General features: G+C 36.7%; 2 protein-coding genes across 3 annotated transcripts; one reads left to right on the forward strand and one right to left on the reverse strand.

Moving 5' to 3' along the window:
- The first annotated feature begins 1209 nt into the window (after positions 1-1209).
- trmt10b (tRNA methyltransferase 10B) lies at positions 1210-6306 on the forward strand. 2 transcript variants are annotated; one of them, XM_015030823.1, is made up of 9 exons: positions 1210-1294; positions 2100-2269; positions 3083-3191; positions 3276-3409; positions 4048-4200; positions 4405-4483; positions 5311-5378; positions 5519-5642; positions 5748-6306. In XM_015030823.1, the coding sequence occupies exons 2-9, from the start codon at positions 2120-2122 to the stop codon at positions 5876-5878; spliced, it is 948 nt and encodes a 315-aa protein (XP_014886309.1). In that variant the 5' UTR covers positions 1210-1294; positions 2100-2119; the 3' UTR covers positions 5879-6306. The 2 variants fall into 2 exon arrangements, with proteins under 2 accessions (XP_014886309.1, XP_014886308.1); XM_015030822.1 differs by lacking the exon at positions 1210-1294 and having other exon boundaries at positions 1724-2269.
- A 1300-nt stretch (positions 6307-7606) lies between these two features.
- On the reverse strand, positions 7607-11906 carry cxcl19 (chemokine (C-X-C motif) ligand 19). The gene is made up of 3 exons (XM_015030824.1): positions 11763-11906; positions 10105-10240; positions 7607-8035 (listed from the first exon to the last, which is right to left on the reverse strand). The coding sequence occupies exons 1-3, from the start codon at positions 11812-11814 to the stop codon at positions 7909-7911; spliced, it is 315 nt and encodes a 104-aa protein (XP_014886310.1). The 5' UTR covers positions 11815-11906; the 3' UTR covers positions 7607-7908.
- Positions 11907-18796: the final 6890 nt, after the last annotated feature.

Consider the following 18796-nt stretch of genomic DNA (forward strand, 5'->3'; position numbering starts at 1 on the left):
ACAGCTAAATATACATTATTGTAATTGTAATACTTACAATTTTTACGTATCCTATAGCACGTAAAAATGAAATATATTTATATTAATAAAATATATTTCACATCTCTATTTCCAAATATTTTGTTACGTATAACACAAAACATAACTCAGAAATGACTGCTGTTTTAAAATTAAAACGCATTTAAACATAAAAAAGACTTATAAACTCTATTGTATTACCCACAATGCATTGTGGTTTTGTATTCAGCGTATTCATGTCTGTCATTGGCTGCATCGATGCCACGTGCTAACAGGGACACAATTACTACATTTACAACCGAGGTCTAAAATAATGTTCAGAACATTCACTTTGATGAAAAGCTACAATAGCCACTGACAAACTGGCAAGCGGAAGAAAGATTGGCATCACAGAATGTACAATAAAACATAAACCTAAGATAGAAAAAACTCACAAGTGCGTCGATTATAGTTACCGACTAAAAATGAGGACAAGAGAAATAGTTCCTACCAGCGCAATAGAGACAAACGTCATCAGATTTAAAATCATATTTTAAACTGTACTGTCTAAAATGAGATTCCACATGTCTGACTTTAATATTTAAATTGTCTCCTTTACAATTAACTCCACAAAGAAGTACGTTTGCTAATTCTGGTTGGGAGAAGAAAAAAATTAAACCTTTTAGGCTTACTTTTGCTAATTTGAGGACATACATCAGGCTTGACGAAAAGGAACCGTGTATGTAGCTTTAGCCCGCCATAAAACGTACACATTTTAAAATGCCTGTTCAAGTTTGGGCGCTTAGTCAATTTAATCTATCACCCAATTCGAAAATGATATAAAACAGTGTATAAAACAATTTAATAATTATTATTAGTGATAATTCCAAACCTGATCATGGTTGCTAAAATGCTATAGCCAGGCCCCAGGCTACGTCCAATTTAAAAGTTCCTTTCAAGTTAAGTTTTCTGCTTAGCTAGTGGAGCAATGTTACAGTTTTATAAAATAACTAAAATAATTATAATTTAATTTAAATTTAAACTTTTACTCACAAAATAATGTTGCAGTTTCTCAGAACTGAACTGAGAAAAGATACGTTCACGGACCTTCGAAATTTTGTGTCATTTTAACGATTTAGCAACTTTATGCATAAGAGTTTAGTTAACTACACTAAAACTGTAGTTAACTAGTTAACTACAAACTCTGACACTCGTCTTGATCATCTACTCCAACTCTAACGTGATATTTGCTAGGAAACAACAGAGATATTTGGAGATTTACGAGTAAAAATAAGGTATATTAATATAGCAAGTATTAATATAGCATCAATATCGAGGAATTTTTAATTGACAGAGCTAGAGTTTTACAATGTCAAACATAAATCAGCCTTTCTTAAAAAATAAAATAGAAATAAAAAAATAAAAATAACTATGCATGAAAATTATTCCATTTTAGTTGTTAATTATAATTTTTAACAACTCTGAATAAGTTTTTCCAATGAAAGTTAAATACTGGTTTGACTGAAACAAATATTTTATTTTATTTTATTTTATTTTATTTCATTTTATTTTATTTTATTAAAGCACTCATCGCCCCCTTCTGGTGAATCAGCGCAAATTAAACGTTCCTGTTCAAAGGGACACATTTATATTTGTATTTCTTTATAACTTCACTACTTTGTATATAAAAAAAACACAAATCATATAACTTAAAATAATCGGTACTTGATTCTCATTTTATCGACACACTTCGTTTTTGTTTACTATGACGTCACTCACCGGAAACCTCACGTGTTCGTAACCAGGAAGTAAGTCCTTTGAAAACAAGCATGGTGTCCCATGCAGTTCAAGTCTTTGCTTTCGTTGCTAACATTTATTGTTGTGTCAGCGTGTTACAGTTTGTGGGTTGACATAAGTACAAAACATTAACAATAACAGCGAGCTCTTGTAATAAGATCCCGTTATGTGTGACGATAACGACACAAGTCAGGCTTTTTCTGCGCCACCAAACTCTGACACTCGTCTTGATCATCAACTCCAACCCTAACGTGATATTTGCTGGGAAACAACAGAGATATTTGGAGATTTACGAGTAAAAATAAGGTTTTCTTTTCTGCCAGTGATGTCTCTGAGTGAAAAGCGACATGTTTCGTCAGAAACGTGTGAGACGGATCTGGATGGGGTTTCAGAGCTGATGGATCTGCTGCGCATGGACCTGGATCCTGATGGAGAGCAAAGAAAAGCTGAGGGAGGCGATGCACCGTGTTCTTCTGTAAGTAGGACAGATAGAACACATCCTTAAGAAATCCACAAGTTGATATTTGGGTGAGGTTGTCTTTAAAATTCAGTCATGGTCAAAGGTTTTTGCGGAGATCTAAATGTGTTTTACAAACTTTGCACCCACTAATATGCTTGATAGATAGATAGATAGATAGATAGATAGATAGATAGATAGATAGATAGATAGATAGATAGATAGATTATTATGCAGAATTATCAGACTCATATAAATATACTGCAAGTAGTCTTATTATCTTAAAAATATGATTTTATGATTAAAAACCACATTTATGTTGCACAAAAAAATTAGCTGACCTCTTTATTATTATGACAAAGACATTATCTCCATTAATCCAGCAGTTATTTTATTTTTTTAATTATAACAGTCTAAAACCAACCAACCCTCTGGAGATAATTACCTTAAATATAAACATATTTCAGAATAACTGTATTTTTAATAATTATGTACATTTAAGACATTATCTTAACCTAAAACAGTGTAATTAATCCTGTTTGCTTTCCTGAAAAGAATCAAAGTATTAACACAATATAAAGCTTCATGGATATCTAATTTTTCTTTAATGTTTTTTTAAATACTTTATTCTTTGATTACTGTGTCTTAAAAATCTAATATCTCTGTACAGTGTCATTTAAAGGTATTCTTAACCCTTGACCTTTTTCAGCAAAAACTTTAATGTCTTTGGGATTTTATGAAATAAACCAACACAAAACAGCCAATGACTGTGAAGTGAAGTGAAGTGTTTCTGGTTTATTTTTATGTTTTTTTTTTCTATTTTATGAGCAGAAGAACGTACTAAGGAAGCAGCGACACTGGGAGAGGCAGCTGGCTGCCAAGAAGAGCAAACGCAAAGAAGAGAAGCAGAGGCGGAGGTTGAACCGCGCCCAGGAATCAGGTGAACACCGAGGAGAATCAACAAACGCTGAGGGTCACGATCTGATTCGTCGACTTTTCATGATCCGTTGTTCTGCTCTTAAAGGTGGCGACATGGACGCCGCTCAGTTCAGCAAGCGAGTCATGAAGGCGATCACCAAAGAGCGTCTAGCAGAGGCTCGCTCCACGGGTCGGAAACTTTGCGTGGACCTCAGCATGACAGACTGCATGTCTGACAAGGTGACGATCCTCTCTGTCCGGAGACGAATCCCGCAGAAACAGAGTCAATTGCATTTACTGGAGTAACTGTTTTTAAAAAGTTTTCTTTTAGGAGTATTTTTTTTTTTTTTTTACCACGTTGTACTTTTTAGTTTTACTTGGGTAATTTTATCATGAAGTATCGCTGCTGTTACTTGAGTAAAATTTCTGGATTTTCTGAATGAAAACCAAACATGCTTAAATCAAACATTCACCAGACACAGACCCGCATCAATAGTTTTTGTTAAAATTTCTTAAGTTTTTTTATTGAAAAAAAAAAAACCTGATTTGGATAAATTGTCTTTTGCCTGATTTTGCTGTTTTTTATTACTTATATGAATTATTGTCATTTCCGTCCTTAAAATACCAAAATTTCCACTTAACTTTATTTTTGATCCGTCTGATCATGTGATTTTTAAATATTAAATGATTGATAATTAGATAATTTACTCAGTACTAGAGTAGACTTTTTACCAAATACTTTTTTACTCTTACTTTAATCATGTCTTGGGTGGCTGACGTTTTACTTTTACTTGAGAGAAAGTACATTGAAGCTACTTTTACCTGCCGTCCTCTGTGTCGAAGTGAACGTAAGAAATAAAAACTTCCCTCTCGCTCAGGAGATAAGCCGGCTGGCGGGCCAGTTACGACGGCTGTACGGGTCGAACAAGAAGGCGACTCGGCCGTTTCACCTGTTCCTGACGGATCTGAGGGAGGACAGCCGACTCTACCGGGAGTGTGTCCGAATGAACGACGGCTTCCTCGGCTACGCGGTGATTCGATCAGTCTCTGATTATCCTCTTACCAAAAAAAAAAAAAAAAAAAAAAAAAAAAAAGTCCCTGCAAAACTGTTTTGAACAAAAAGTAAAAGTAATACTGAACTTTTCAGCTGTTTTTTAGACATGTTTCTTCATTTTCATGCTGGATTTCTTGTTGCCTCGATCTCATTTGCTTTTTTTTATGTCTGCTGAATGTAGATGGAAATAACAGAGGAAAGCTGTTTGGACCTGTTCCCTTCAGAAACGGTCGTTTACCTCACCCCAGATGCCCAAGAAGGTCTGGTCATTTTTATTTATGTACTTTCATATACAGGTGCAGCTCAGTAAATTAGAATATCAATAAAAAGTTTATTTGTTTCTTTAATTTAATAAAAAAAAGTGAAACTCAAGTGTTGCCTTAACCCTCTATAATGAAAATATAATGAATCTATATAAAATGTGAGCTCCATCTTTGAGTTGAATTACTAAAATAAATTAACTTTTCAATTATATTCAAAACTATTATTGCACCATTGTTGCTATTCCTACATGTAAACATTACCAACCTTTTTGTTTGCAGTTCAAGTCGCTGAACTTGTAGATTTTGTAAAGCATGTTTTGCCCACTAGAGGGAGCAATTAGCCCGAATGTTTCTCACCGTTTGAAGACCTAAAGGGCCGCAATTCAATATATAAACAAGTTATTAAATAACTATTTAGATGCACGTGATATTGGAAATTAATCTAATAAATAAAAAAAATCTAATTAATTAAATGTTTCCATTATTTATTACATTTTCAAACAATTAAAGGTGAAAATTATTATTTACATTTTTTGTTTGTTGCATTCTTAAAGAAAATATGATCATTTAAGTGTTTATTCCTCACTTTACCATCGTATTTTCTCGTGTTTCAATACACGATGAATTAACTTAATGTCGCACTCCGTACTGAAAGAACCTGAGCTGGGATTCGAACCCAGAACCTTATTGCTGCAACGCAACAGCGAATATGTCTAGCAACTTTATTTAAACTGTCTCACGTACAAATGTTAAGTTAAACGATAGCGGCATTAAATGTTGAAGAAGTACTGCTTATGCCCGCGATCTTTTATCATTTATCACAGCTTTGCAGACGGTGGACGCTGACACAGTTTACGTCCTCGGCGGCCTGGTGGACGAAAGCATCCAGAAGGTGAATTCAGCACATTTAAAAATAGAAACCAGCTCATAGTTTGATGGTTTTCATGAGCCCAGCCCCGTCACTGTTCGCTTTGGCTCACAAATAAATAAATAACCGAGTTCGTTTTCTGCCTTGCGGGCTCTCTGCTGCAGAAGCTGAGCCTTTCCAGAGCGGCGGAGCTGAGCGTCCGCACCGCCAGGCTCCCTGTGGACGAGTACATGGTGAAGAAAAACAACGCAAAGAATTTCCACTCCAAGATCCTCGCCGTTAATCAAGGCAAGCCATAACGTCCGTCTGCGAGAGAGATTTTTTATTTATTTTTTTAAATTTTGTTTTTAAAACTCCTTCATTCATTTTGAATGTTGTCTCTTTCGTCCACAGTGTTTGACATCTTGTTAATGTTCTCGGAGACCGGCAGCTGGACGCAGGCGCTGCAGACGTGGTTTCCTGCAGGAAAGGGTTACGTCATCTCACCGGAAAACTCAGCACGTTTTCCTGTTGAGGAGCAATGAACGAATGAATGAGTTATTAGGTTTTTTTTAAGGACAATAAGCTGAAGAGACTCCTAATATTACCTGGTACACTATGGTGTGTTTATGTTTTATGCTACTTGGCACCAAATTATTAAATCTGAAGCTTTGGAGAGGAAACATGCAGAAAATCTAACATAAAGCTGCATGTATTCAGCGTGCAGAAAATTATTTCTCCATCCATCTTCTACACCGGTTTAACCGCTTCAGGCCGTGGGATTATTTATCACTACTGTCAAAACTTACAATGGTCTCTTTGTGCCCTACAACATGTTTTTGTTGGCATTGCCTCTCCCTGAACTTTGACTGTGTTTCCTTGGAAAAATGTCGAATTAATTCTCAGCGAGAAAAAAAAAAAAAAGAGTCTGATGGGAATGAGTCAAATGCCCAGACACGCTGTCACAAAAAAACATTTCACGCTTTGTCTTCTGCTTGTGAAAAGATAAACCTTGGGAAAATGATGCCTCACCTGTAAGACAACCTCAGGTCAGCTGAGAAACACGACTGCATCTCCGAGCAGCAAAGAAACTTCCTCAAATTCAGTTTTGTTTGTCTAAATGTCGGCTTAGACCTTAAAGCATCTCAAGTTTTTCTCTCCAAACTGATGGTGAAAAAAAGCAGGAAACCCTGAAAGCATCTTTTAACTTACAGATTTTATAATAGAAAAGAGACAATCAGGAATAACACAGTTTTTTTTTTTTCTGGTAACATAAACACACTTGTTAGTTTATTTAGTTTGGACTTTTTTTGAACGAAAAAAAAAATGGTTATATTCTCAGTTTATTTAAAGCTTTCTGGGCGATTGGCAGCAGTGGAGTCAGTTCCATTCAGTGTGAGTTTAAATTCACATCCTTTATCAAAACTAAACTGCTTTGAAGCAGAAACGAGTCTTGTTACCGTCCACTGACACTGTTTACATGATCAATGTGAAATTCTCAGCACCGCCTTTTTCTGTAACTGCTGCTCTGTCGCAATGAGCGTGTTCCTAGGAACACGACCAGTTCCAGAAAGTCCCCACCGTCTGTCCACCTATTATCGGAGCTTAATGGGAGGGATGCTGCGAAGCCGCCAAGCAATAAATTATGTTTTTAACCAAGCTTTCTGATTATGGTCCTGGCCCAACAGTGGGAATGTTATGAGATGAAATAACTGTGGCTGAGTTCCAGTCAGAGAGAAAACGCTTTTCAGTAGGTCGGAGGTTTATCATTATCTTTCATTATGAAAATCCAACATGGCTGCCTCAAAGTGCGACTGTTGCACAGATTTTCTTAAATTAATCTCAAAAACTCAGAAGTCTCACGTAAGGTAAATATGTTTAAGCGGCTCCTGAAGCTAATTTGAGGACCTGAAACACAATTTTATTTATTATTGTTTATTGAGTTATTACTATAGAGCTACTGTAATTTTCAGTCATTATATGAAAGAACTACATGTCTAAGAAAAATAAATTATTTCCCTGCGAGTAAGTAAACATTAAGTTGAAGTTCAAAGCATTCAAATTTGAGGCCTTTAACTCAAATTTGAATAAAAATGATTCTTAAATGTTAAGCGATGTTATGGTTTCTTCATCCAGTCCAGTAAAACCCAACCTGAGCGCCAGACCCGATGGCTGGAGCTAATAAACGTCCTTTTAACGAGTCTCAAGTTAACGATGTGCTTAACGGTGACATAATTTACAACCAAAGAAAGAAAGAAAAGTGCAACACTTAATACAAGAAGTAACACTTTATTAAAGCCTCACATAAAAAAAACAACAAAAAAACAATTCATAGCATGAGTTTTTCCTCACCTAAGCTGATTTATTGCTACTGGATGAGAGTTTCATGTTAGAAAGCTACATTTTTGCTACGTACGGCGTTTGTATACGAATGGTTATATAAAAAAAAGTGAAAAACGAAAACATCTTAAGAGTTAAAATTATATATAAAAAAAGTGGAGATAAGAAAATAATGTAATGAAACGGGTAATATCATGGCTCAGGTATCAGCGTTTGGAGGCGTGCAGGATCATCCTCATGCCTTCGTCTTGGGAGCGGCTCTCTTCTTCTGGGTCTGTTTCTCCAGGACAAACTGGACCAGCTTCTTCACCCAGGCGGACTGAGGGTTGAGACACACCTTCTCCCCGCTCACCAGCCCGGCTCTGACCGACAGAACGAGAGCAGCGTTACTCTAATGTCAAATTCATGGATGAAACAAATCTTAAAAAAAAAAAATGGGTGGAGTGGGTGGAAAACACCTACATGTAGAGGAATTTACATACACCGTATCTGCTCCACCATGCATCCAGCAGTGATCCAGGCTGGTTGTTTTATCTGATGATATCTAACATCATCAGTACTGTGTGGATTTCACGAGTGACTCAGCAGAGGTCGTTTGTAATCTTTCATAGTAATCTCATGCAGTTGGGAGACGTATTTCACAATCCTCGTGCACAATGAGGGCAAGTTGTAAGATTATTCTGAACAGTTGTGTTACAAAACGTCCGACTGCCATGTGAATCAGAGTTAATCTGATCAGGATACTGTATTTGAGTCCGTATTTATTTTATTCTATTTTATTTTACTTTTTCTTTATTTAGCACCAGTCCATTTTGGATTATAAGTTTTACTGTCTGGCAAGAAAACGGACTCACTGTAACCAAATCGACCTAATGGTATAAATAAAGTTGATTGATTAATTGATCTGCTCAGACCCAGAAACAACAGGTTATGTCCTCCACACTTAAAAATAAACTCAGCTTTTAACAATTTTTTTTCTTTTTATCTGTGGCGTACTACAGAAATGCGGGTTTTAACTTCAAAAGTTGATCAGATTTAAGGAATTTTTAGTTAGTAATTTGCAACTTCCTGTTTCTGTAGGGAAGAAATATGATGTGACACAGGCCCATTTCTGTTTAAGTGGACCGATATTTTATGGCAGAACGGAGGGGAAACATATAGCATCAACAAAGCTGCATAATAACCAGTAAGAGCTTATTACAAACCTAACAGCTGTTTAGTAATAGAGTAAAAAACAAAAAACAAAAACAAACAAACAAACAAACAAAAAAAAACACAATTTTTTAGCCTATGTTAGTGAAGTTTTAGAAAATAGCTTCTGCTTCTTTGTCAAACCCAAAACGATATCTACTTTGCCTCTTCCAGCTGCGGCCAGATTTATGCTGCTGGAACTTAAGGAGGAACCATAAGATAAGGAAGAAACTCCTCAAAGCTCAAGGTTGTGTCTCCCAATTAAGAGTTGCAATGCTGAGCCAGAAATGTTGGTTCCAGGCTCCTTTATCAAACACTTTGTGAAAATCTGAGTTTAAGTAAGTAGTGACTCTGTCTGGTTAGCACAGATCAGACTGAGCAGACACCGAGCACCGAGTCTGCTTCTGTGAAAACCACACAGCTCTGCTTGGTGTTTCATTTATTTATTTATTTTTTCCATTACCAGCCTGCCATTTCAAACAGAAACATGTGGAGTTTGCTAAAAGAAAAAACCGGCAAACAGGGGGTGGATGGTAATGTTCAACTGATTTCCTGTTGCAGGATTCTTCCTCCACAGAACAAATTCACTCGACTTAACAATTGGGTTTTGTCAGATTTACGGTGTTTTCATTAAATATGAATTCATTTCAACTGTTTGCACATGTCTTATCAGGGGAGGCAATTGGCATTAAGTGTTACAGTCATATAATCATATTAATGTGTCTTAATGTTGACCGAAAATAACACTTGAATGGCATATTTACAGGCAAATAGTCGATAAGTAGAATGATCTTTTTGAGATCAATGGCTCTACTTTGTATTTTACTGTGATGTTTTTATTGTTTAATGTTGAACCAGTATGGAAGCTGATAACAGCAATACTCATATTATTCTTATCTTATAATAATAATAATAATAATAATAATAATAATAGTATGCCTTCATGGTAGAATCTGCCTGAATCAGATTTTTTTTAAATTAACATACCTATGTTTTAAATAAAATTTGTGCTTAACTGTATTTGAAATTAATCCAATTGAATTTGTTTGTTTTCACGTAAAGGCAAAGTATCTTTATATTCAATCAAATGCAAACTTTTGTTTTGATTTGCATTGTTCATAAGATGAATTTAAAAGTGATTTGTGAAAACGATCTAGTTTAACACCTAAATTAAATCGATCTTAGCTGCAGCATTGTGACGTAAAACCAAACTTTTTTTTTTTATTTCCAATTCACTCACATGACTTCCGTTTTGGCGCAGTTGGGCCCCTCGGGGACCAGCTTGATGCTCTTCAGGTTCTCCGCTGGGATGATCCTGGACTCGACCTGCAGGCACCTGCAGTGCGTGTTGAGATCCCTGCTGATGGGCGGCATTCCTGTCAGACGGAAAACACAGTTTCAGTAAAACACACAGGCCTGTTGAGTCTTATTTTCATCCGTGAGCCAAAACTGACGGTGTTTAACTAATTACGGGACCTGGGAGAGGTCATAAATCTCAACATCTCGTGATAACTTGCAGAACTAAATGAAAAAAATCGACTAAAGAACCTTGAAAAATAATTGGTACCTCTGATTTTTTTTCCACATTTTTGCAGGTTACAAATACAAACTGTAGGGTGTTTTACTGTTTATGTTACTCCAAAAATAAAAGAGTAACATAAAAGTTTAAATAATGAAATGATGCATGGTTTGGATTTTTTATTATTTTTTTTACATAAAAAATAGAAAGCATGATGTATTCGCTTCCTTGAGCTTCCGGTTACAGTCTCTACCAGCTTTGCACATCTACAGACATTTTTGCCTTTTCATTTTTCCAAAGTAGCTCAGGTTCAGTCAGACTGGATGGAAAGTGACATTTTCCAAGGCTCGCTGCAGATTCTACTTCTGTACTTTGACTGGGCCATATTTTTATATGAATACCTTTTGGTCTAGACCAGAGCATCTTCCTCTACATGTTTTTTCTTTTTCCCCACAAATGGAGCTCTCCTTACTCCCTCTTCCACAAAGTCCTAATATGCAGAGACATATCTGGTTGTAAAATAACAAAATGTGGAGATTTGGATTCTGCTGCAAAGAAGGAAGAATAAGCTCTCCTTTTGGATCTAAATAAGGATCTAAATAAACTCCCAATTCATAAATCAAACCTTGGCAACTCCCACTTTTATGAGCGTGTTTCATCACATCCAACTGCTTGTGAAATTAAACCGCTCTGCTTCCTCTTTTGGTCCTCCGGCTGCCTTCCTGATATTTGACAACTCGAACATTAAAATTTACAACGCAACAAGCACAGTTCCACGTTCCCCGCTGAACGCAGGCGAGTTTTGTTCAGCAGGCGGTGCTGCGTGACGAAACATCGCTCCATGAGAAGCGGTTTCACACGCACTCATGACGGGATGTGACTCAGAAGCGCAAAGGTCAGATTTGCACGAAGGTGATATCAAGGTCGGAGTGGAGTTTTATTTGAAATTGTCTTTTAATTGCAAAGACTTTATGTGGATTTGTTTTTTTGTGCATAATTATTTTAAGCCCATAAAATTCTTAATTTAGGGGTTTTTAAACTCATTTGTGAAGAATATACATTTCACAATCCAACAAACGAACTAAAATTGTTATCTACTGTCTTTACTTAAAGAAAAACCAGTAATAATGGCATAAGTCATTTCTTGCCAAAAAAAATAAAAAAATAAAAATGTGACGTAAGGTTTCCAATTCCTTGTTAAACTCCTAAATATTTATCGCAAAAGCACCAGAGTGTTTCCATCTTGCGTCCTAATAACCACAATGTTTATGGAGGTAAATATTTCTTCTTACAATAACAAAACACTTCCAACTGCTTGCTTTCCCCCTGGAAACTCGCCCCGTTCCTGGACTTTACGTCAGCGTTTCTGCGTCTCTTACCGTCAGCGAGCACCAGCAGGGCCGTCAGCACAAACACAACGCAGAGCTTCATCTTGTTCCACCGGCTGCTTGTTGAGATCTTTGCCAAAGAAGAAAACAGAGGACAACACTCGTCTACTGAAACCCTTTGCCTTGGTACTCCAATATTTATACACACGGGGGGTCATGTGCTCATCTCCAAATTAGAACAATACCCATAGTTGTGCATATGTGCGGTTTCACTTTGGTGTGTTCACATGTGCAGCAGCAGGGAGTCATGGGACGGTGGGTTCAGGGAACGACCGAAGGCCCCGCTGAGGTTAGGACTCGGCGCGCCTCTTGTCCCACAGCCACAGAAATGAGTCAGACAGATTTAGCAGGCTGTTGTGTGCGATCCCACAGCAGCTTCTCTTCCTCTTATCTGCTTGTTGTGGATCTGCAGATGAATTCGGCCTCCTGCCCTCGTCTGTTTCCAGAAGACGGCGTGATCATCTGGTCCAGCTTTGTAAACATTTTTGGTTTATCTGACAGCGCGGTATGACACTGAGGCGTTGTTGTTGTTGGTTGCTGGGGTTTATTCCAATATTGCACAAATAGTACAGTAAACTACAGTGACCTTATTGGTCATTTTAGTTTCTTTTTGTTATTGCTGAATGGTTTTGTCTTTTTTTATTGCATCTTTTTTTTCTTTGAGGTATTTTAGCTAATTTAATTGACTTAAAATGAATATTATTCTGTTTTTCCGAAGCATTTTTTAGCACCTGAATGAAGTTTAAGGCGTCTTCAATCAAATTGAACTTTTACTGTATTAAACTCAGTTAAAAACGTCATTTACTCAGATGGTATTTTATTAACCTTTAAATTAGGGCTACATGATCTGAAGTAGAGGTGGTGGACGATATGGACCTAGAATTTTATCGCAATATTTTGTGGTAGTATTGTGATAACGATAAAGAATATTAATCTAAAAAAACAACAACTATTTATTACTTATTTTTAGGAAATAATTAGTTTTGCAGCATGATGACTTTGTGGCACAGCAAATAGAAATATTGTTCTTGAAACACATTCATGCCTGAATAAGGTTTCTTCTGTACTTCAGGACTCAATTTAGTTTAAAAAATGTTATTTATGCCAATAAACCGTCCACATTTAATAATATTTTAGAGTTTATTGGTGTTTATTGTTGCTCTTGTAAAACAAAACACACACCATACTGTCAGTTTTTTTTATTTAACACCAATAACTGAAACTTATTATGACAACAATAAATCAAACTTATTCCTGATGAGAATTTTTTTTTACAATAAATTATAGACCATAGGATAAACGGCCACCCCTAATAGGATGTCATAATCTAAAAGAGAAAATAAGAACCAAAACAAGAGAAGATGAAGTGAAGTGCAAAAAATTCTTCAAATTTCATAGAATTAGCTTAAGAGATCTGAGCTTTTTATAATTATTCAGCTGCAAAATTTGTGTAAATGCTGCACTGTAAAGTGAAATTGACTGATATGTAATGGCTAAATATGTGGATAAAAATGATTTGGCTCCAGGTACAAAACATAAGTAGGAAGGAAAGAAATGACAATGCATTGATAAACAATTGTGCTGTAAATCAACAAATGGGTTTAAAGTCTCTCGTAGATTATATTAAAATGACTTTTAGTTTTGTCCAAGTGCCTCCCAAATGTGGGCAGAAATTACTTTTTCATTCTAAAGAACATCTAAAAAAAAAAAAAAAAAATCCAACTTAAAGAGAGAGAAATAGTAAATAAATCAATTGCTGCTCCTTGTTGACCTACTTGACCTCGCAGAAATGGCTCCATGGTTTGTCTCGGCATCCTACAAGCAACGCTCTGTAATCATTTGTGAAAATAAATCTCAAAGGCCACCAAGGAGTCGGCATCCGCTAACATAGCAGTGGAGTTGTGGTGTTTATTTCAGTCTGTGGTGTTTTAGCTTTAGCATTACTGTGATGATGGAGTGACAGGCTGGTTTTACGACGACTAACCTGGTAAACCGTCTACAGCTACGCTTCAAATGAAATACAGTTTGTGGAAATGTTTGGAAAATAGCACAAATCAGATTATTATTAAGCAGTTTTGGCTGATAAGATGAACATCTCTCAGGTTCTCTAATTTTTTTCATTCTTTTTAAAGACTTTTAGATGCTGTTCATCTGCTGGAGATGCAATTTGTCATCCACTTGTTTATTGTCATTTTTTTTTTTTTTTTTTAGTCACTCACGGAGCACAACATGCTGCCGTGGTCAGGTTTGAGGACTGGACTGAAAATCCCCCTGAGCTGAGCTGCACGACATTGGAAAAAAACTGACATTTACATTTTTTCTAGCCTTTCCAGTTATGTTGAGAATATATTGCGACATGAAAACAAAACAGAAAATTTTCACCAGAAAACTCCACCGTACGTGATGCTGCACTCCCGCCATCTTGACAGTCACCCTGCAGCCATCATACCTCATTTTGAGAATGTTGCATATTATTGCATTATTATTGTAATATTGATAATTATTGCAATGAAAATACCAGTTTCATATTTCTTATATTTTTTCTATATTCTATATTTTTTCTGTCCTCTCTCATCGGTTCTTTCACCACTCTGTGACCTTTAGCACTTTTGGACAACAAAGCTAAAAAATCCAGCGTGAACTCTTAACTTTGGGACTCTGTCCAACTGGCTAAATTTTACATTCGTGTGAAAAATGTAAGTTTATAACACTTGGAATATATTAGCCAGCAGTTATTGGACTCCAAACGGTGATTGTGCAGCCCTACCCTAAATATACAACCCCAATGTGAAGCATGGTGGTGGCAGCATCATGCAGTGGTCTTCGTCTGAAAACCTGTAGAACTATGGAGGAAGTTGGAGCTGGTACAAAAATGTCTGCAAGCATTGTTTATATAGCTATAATTATAAGACAGACGTAGTTTTACTTTTATTTATTGAAAAAATTAACAATTTATCATCTCTTCTTCACATTTACTCAATATTTCTGATCCTATTTCTCATTACTGATGAAGAAAATCCGTCTTAATTTAGATGTTTACATATTTAACTGATGCCCTACACAGACACTTTTATTATGAGGAGGATCCTGTGGAAGCAGACAGACAGAGGGATGAATCTTCAGACAGTGAAACCGCGTCCAGCCTCAGCGGTAAAGGCTGTTATGATCGCCACGGTTTCACCTAAGCAGCGTCACTTCCTCATGATTACGAGCACATGTCCTTCAGCAGGCGTTTGGGTCAAAAACGAGGAACCAAAGTGAGTCAGTAAAAAAAAATAATAATAATAATAATAATTAAAAAAAAACTCCTCAACACCACATGACTGCAAGGAATTAGAACAATGTATCACAGGATGACTCAGCAAAATTACCACATTGAAAAACAATAAGATTTTAATGTCCGTGCTTCACTGCTCAGATTGGTAATAAATCTGTGTAGATACACGAGAATAATAATCGACACAACTTGGCGAAACCGAACCGAAGTTAAACGTGGATGACGAAATCAAATAAGCCGTCAGAGATGAGACGTAAGTCATCTCCTTTTGGAAAAACAGAATCTTTAATTAATGATTTTGACACTTTCGGCCCTCGGGCGAACCGTCTCTGCGTCACCAGTCAGGATCTGGGATCTGGCAGCTGCTGTGAGGTGGAAGAGCCGGTTCTGTTCTTTTGCGGTGGCGAAATCAACGCGTTTCCATCCTCACTGCTCAGGTAGAGGCCCTGATACTCCGACAGAGCCACGGAAAAACCTGCCTTCATCATGCTTTCGTCATTTTCCACTTGACTGACTAAAATGCTCCGTGGGCTTGTCTAAATTAAACGGTTCAGTGCGGAGAAACTCAAAGGTAACGTGAAACGTGACAAGTCTTTACTGGTTTCCCCATTTTTAAAGGGGCAGCAGCTGCGTTTCCGTTGTCTATACAAAGACACAAATCTGGAAAAAATAAAATAAAGTAAAATAATAAACTGCGCAATAAAAATACGGTGATTTTGAAAATACAAAACAAACAAACTTATTTGTTGAGAAAAAGTATTTGCGCTAGCACATATCAAAATTACTATAATTCGCAAAACTGCAATGGAAACATTTTTTTTTTCATGTGATCAACACCCGGATGTTACTACCGGCGGAAAAGACAAAGAAGACGACAGGAAGTAGCATAAGCATGCTAAAACACAGCATGTCTTTTAATGACTTACCGCCTGAACAAACTTATTCGCATGTGATTTTAATTGCGTTTCTTATTTTAATGGAAACGCAGCGATAACGAATTTGCGGGATATTGACAAAAGCTTTGCGCACATTTGTAATGGAAAGGCAGCTACTGTCGCCACTGGAGGTAGCTGGTGGAGGCAAAACCAAGTTGGTGAGAATGAAGCATGAAGTGGGAACAATATGTTTATCGATAGTTAAAGACTGACAAACAGTTGATGAAAATTTGTTAATTGACCTTTTGTTGTGGCTACGTCAAACCTTTAAGTCCTTTAAATCTCTAAAAAACAGATTCTCATAGAAAGGCTCATATTTTCTCTAATGTGTAACATTTGCCAGTTTCTCAGTTCATGTGAGTTCAGACAAGTGAATTGCTCAGCGATGTTGCAATGTTAATGTGAAAGAGCTTTCACTGTTTACCATTAGAAAACTGCTGCAGGGTAATAATTATAACAGTGGTTATTCTGCTTGGCTTGTTTTTCTTTTTTTTCTTGTTATAATCCACATGTCGCAAAAACAACTTGTCTGCTCTTTATTGTGCACAAGTTCTGGCAGGCATTTTAATTTCACTCTAATATTTTGTGCTCAGGTAGCTGATTCTGCTGTAAAAGTCCAGTCTTCTGCTCTGGTTTTAAATATTTCAACTTCCTTTTGTACAACGGTCCGTAAAACGTCTCAGTTGGGAAAATACAAAACTTTAATAGACGATACTGTACTACTGCAGGAGTTTTCAAACTTTTCATGTCAGGCTGTCCAAAAACATAATTTTTCAAATGTACAATATGTAGGGTTTTTTTTTTTTAATTATTATTTACTATATTTTGTTATTTTTTCTTCACGCTATTTTTAAAGTACAGAGTAATAAACAGGAATGTGGCTTTTTCTGAATAATAAAATAAAGTAGGTTGTTTCATCAGGTTCCAATTATTCACAAAATAGATTTAAGAACAAAAATGAAAGACATTTTGAGAACCATAAAGTGAATTTTGCAAAGAGATTCAACATATTTTGTAAAAAAATTAAAAAGATCTCAGATATGTATTGACTAGATTGTTTTTTTCGACAAACATTTTTTTAGGTTCTTGCATTCAGCTTTAGTAGTCTGTTCATTTCTCACTCTTCACTACAACACCAACAACAACGTATCCATTCTCAGTTTTCTCTGCTTTACTGCTTTTAAAACTCTTTTTGCACTCCTCTGTCGTCTCCAAACGATATGTTTTATGTTCACCTGCAGAAAACTGGACAAATCTGACATGGAGCCGGATGGGAACGATTTGCAGTTTTCAAAACTTCTGCTGCGTTGAAGATGATTTGGCACGCCGTCTGTTCCCAGAGACACGGTGACGTCTGTGAGAGCCGGTAGCTTCAGCCCTCTGCCAGCTTCCTTCTCACACGTTTTCATTTCCTTGATTTATGCTAGGCACTGTTTGCCAAATAAATGACTATTTTTGTTTTGTTTTTTGGGGTGCGTGCTTAAGGCAGCGCTTGATCTTTTTTAACTTGTTGCATTTCATCCAGTGGTGTTGCATATACTGTCCACTCGTTCAGTGGGAGGAGAGATTTGTGCGGTCACCGACTTGACTGCAAGTCATTTGGGTTTCATTTGGTAGAAAACCTTTTTTAACAAGTGTAATTTTCAGCCACGGTCGACTGCAACTCACAACTAATTGAAGTGTACGTGTTACGCTTTGAAACTGTGGACATGATTTGAGTGAACCGACTGCATGTTTCTGTAGACAAGCCACAGCTGTTTGGCTTGTGCCTGCAGGGAAGTGTTTGTTATGAATCGGTCGTAACGGCAGACTGAGTCAAAGTGCAAATCTCCAGGGATGTGATAGGAGAGGTGGCTACAGTTTCATTAACTTCTCCACCTGTCCTTCATTCCTTCCTCAGAGACTATCTGCTCGTGTATTCAACATAGATTAAATAGATTAACGCATTTTCATGTCGCGCGTTCTCGTTTAGTTTACTTTGTATTGCAGTTTTATGAAAAACGTGCAAAGTTAGTATTTTGGGTCTGGTTAGAGCTCTAGATCTAAACTCTAATTCATATTAACCATGTGTGTTTCTGTGTAGTTTTAGACCAATCCCTGCTCCTCCAGTCTCTTCTCCTTCTCTCCTAAGTCATTCCTCTCCACTGTCACCACATGCTTGCTTCAGAAGTAATTTAGCTTCAGTCAACAACGAGCAGGTCATCAGCTTGACTTTCTTTTACTATTTCTTTATGTTGACAGAAAACCATTTGAATTTGATTGGTATAGTCATTAGCACTGAATTGTATGTCACTGGATTTGACCGCATGATCGGCTCATATTGGAAGCAGCTGGGCTTCACTTCAGTTTAGAGCAAATGAGCTTTTCTGAAATGGGTTGGAACTGGATCTGACTGTTCTGGTGAAGTGGCCTCAGCTGACATTTGTTGTCATTTAGCAACTCAGTTCTGCTGAACTGAACTGAGTTGCATCATAATGCACTCCAACCATTCACTTTCAGTTCGTATTGCACAAGGTCTGTCACAATGCTTCTTAAAGATAGCTGATATGAACATGTGTAATAAAAGGTCATTTTTTGTGTGATTTGAGGGAAATCATTTCATGTTAAGCATTCAGGTGCAGATTGTGACGTTTTGACCCAACTCTGTTCATGTTGTACTCTGTACTCTTGTCTCTGAGGTGAGTTAAGCTGTGAATTAATGCAGCATCAAACTCAAGACAAAACTGCCAACAAGACAATGTTTGTGTTTCTATCAATTGTTGTTTATTATAAAATATGTGTTTTCATCTGTGGCATCTTATAGCAAGTGAATT

The sequence above is a fragment of the Poecilia latipinna genome, unplaced genomic scaffold, assembly GCF_001443285.1.
Source record: "Poecilia latipinna isolate Pla-1442-1.1 unplaced genomic scaffold, P_latipinna-1.0 Scaffold193, whole genome shotgun sequence".
Lineage (NCBI taxonomy): Eukaryota > Metazoa > Chordata > Actinopteri > Cyprinodontiformes > Poeciliidae > Poecilia > Poecilia latipinna.

Coding starts and splice junctions, on each gene's coding strand:
- trmt10b (XM_015030823.1), top strand. CDS start 2,120: ATGTCTCTGAGTGAAAAGCGACATGTTTCGTCAGAAACGTGTGAGACG. Junction 4,201..4,404: donor ACGGCTTCCTCGGCTACGCG/GTGATTCGATCA, acceptor TGCTGAATGTAG/ATGGAAATAACAGAGGAAAG. Junction 5,643..5,747: donor GATCCTCGCCGTTAATCAAG/GCAAGCCATAAC, acceptor TTTCGTCCACAG/TGTTTGACATCTTGTTAATG.
- cxcl19 (XM_015030824.1), bottom strand. CDS start 11,814: ATGAAGCTCTGCGTTGTGTTTGTGCTGACGGCCCTGCTGGTGCTCGCT. Junction 10,241..11,762: donor CCTGCTGGTGCTCGCTGACG/GTAAGAGACGCA, acceptor TCCGTCTGACAG/GAATGCCGCCCATCAGCAGG. Junction 8,036..10,104: donor TGCGCCAAAACGGAAGTCAT/GTGAGTGAATTG, acceptor TCTGTCGGTCAG/AGCCGGGCTGGTGAGCGGGG.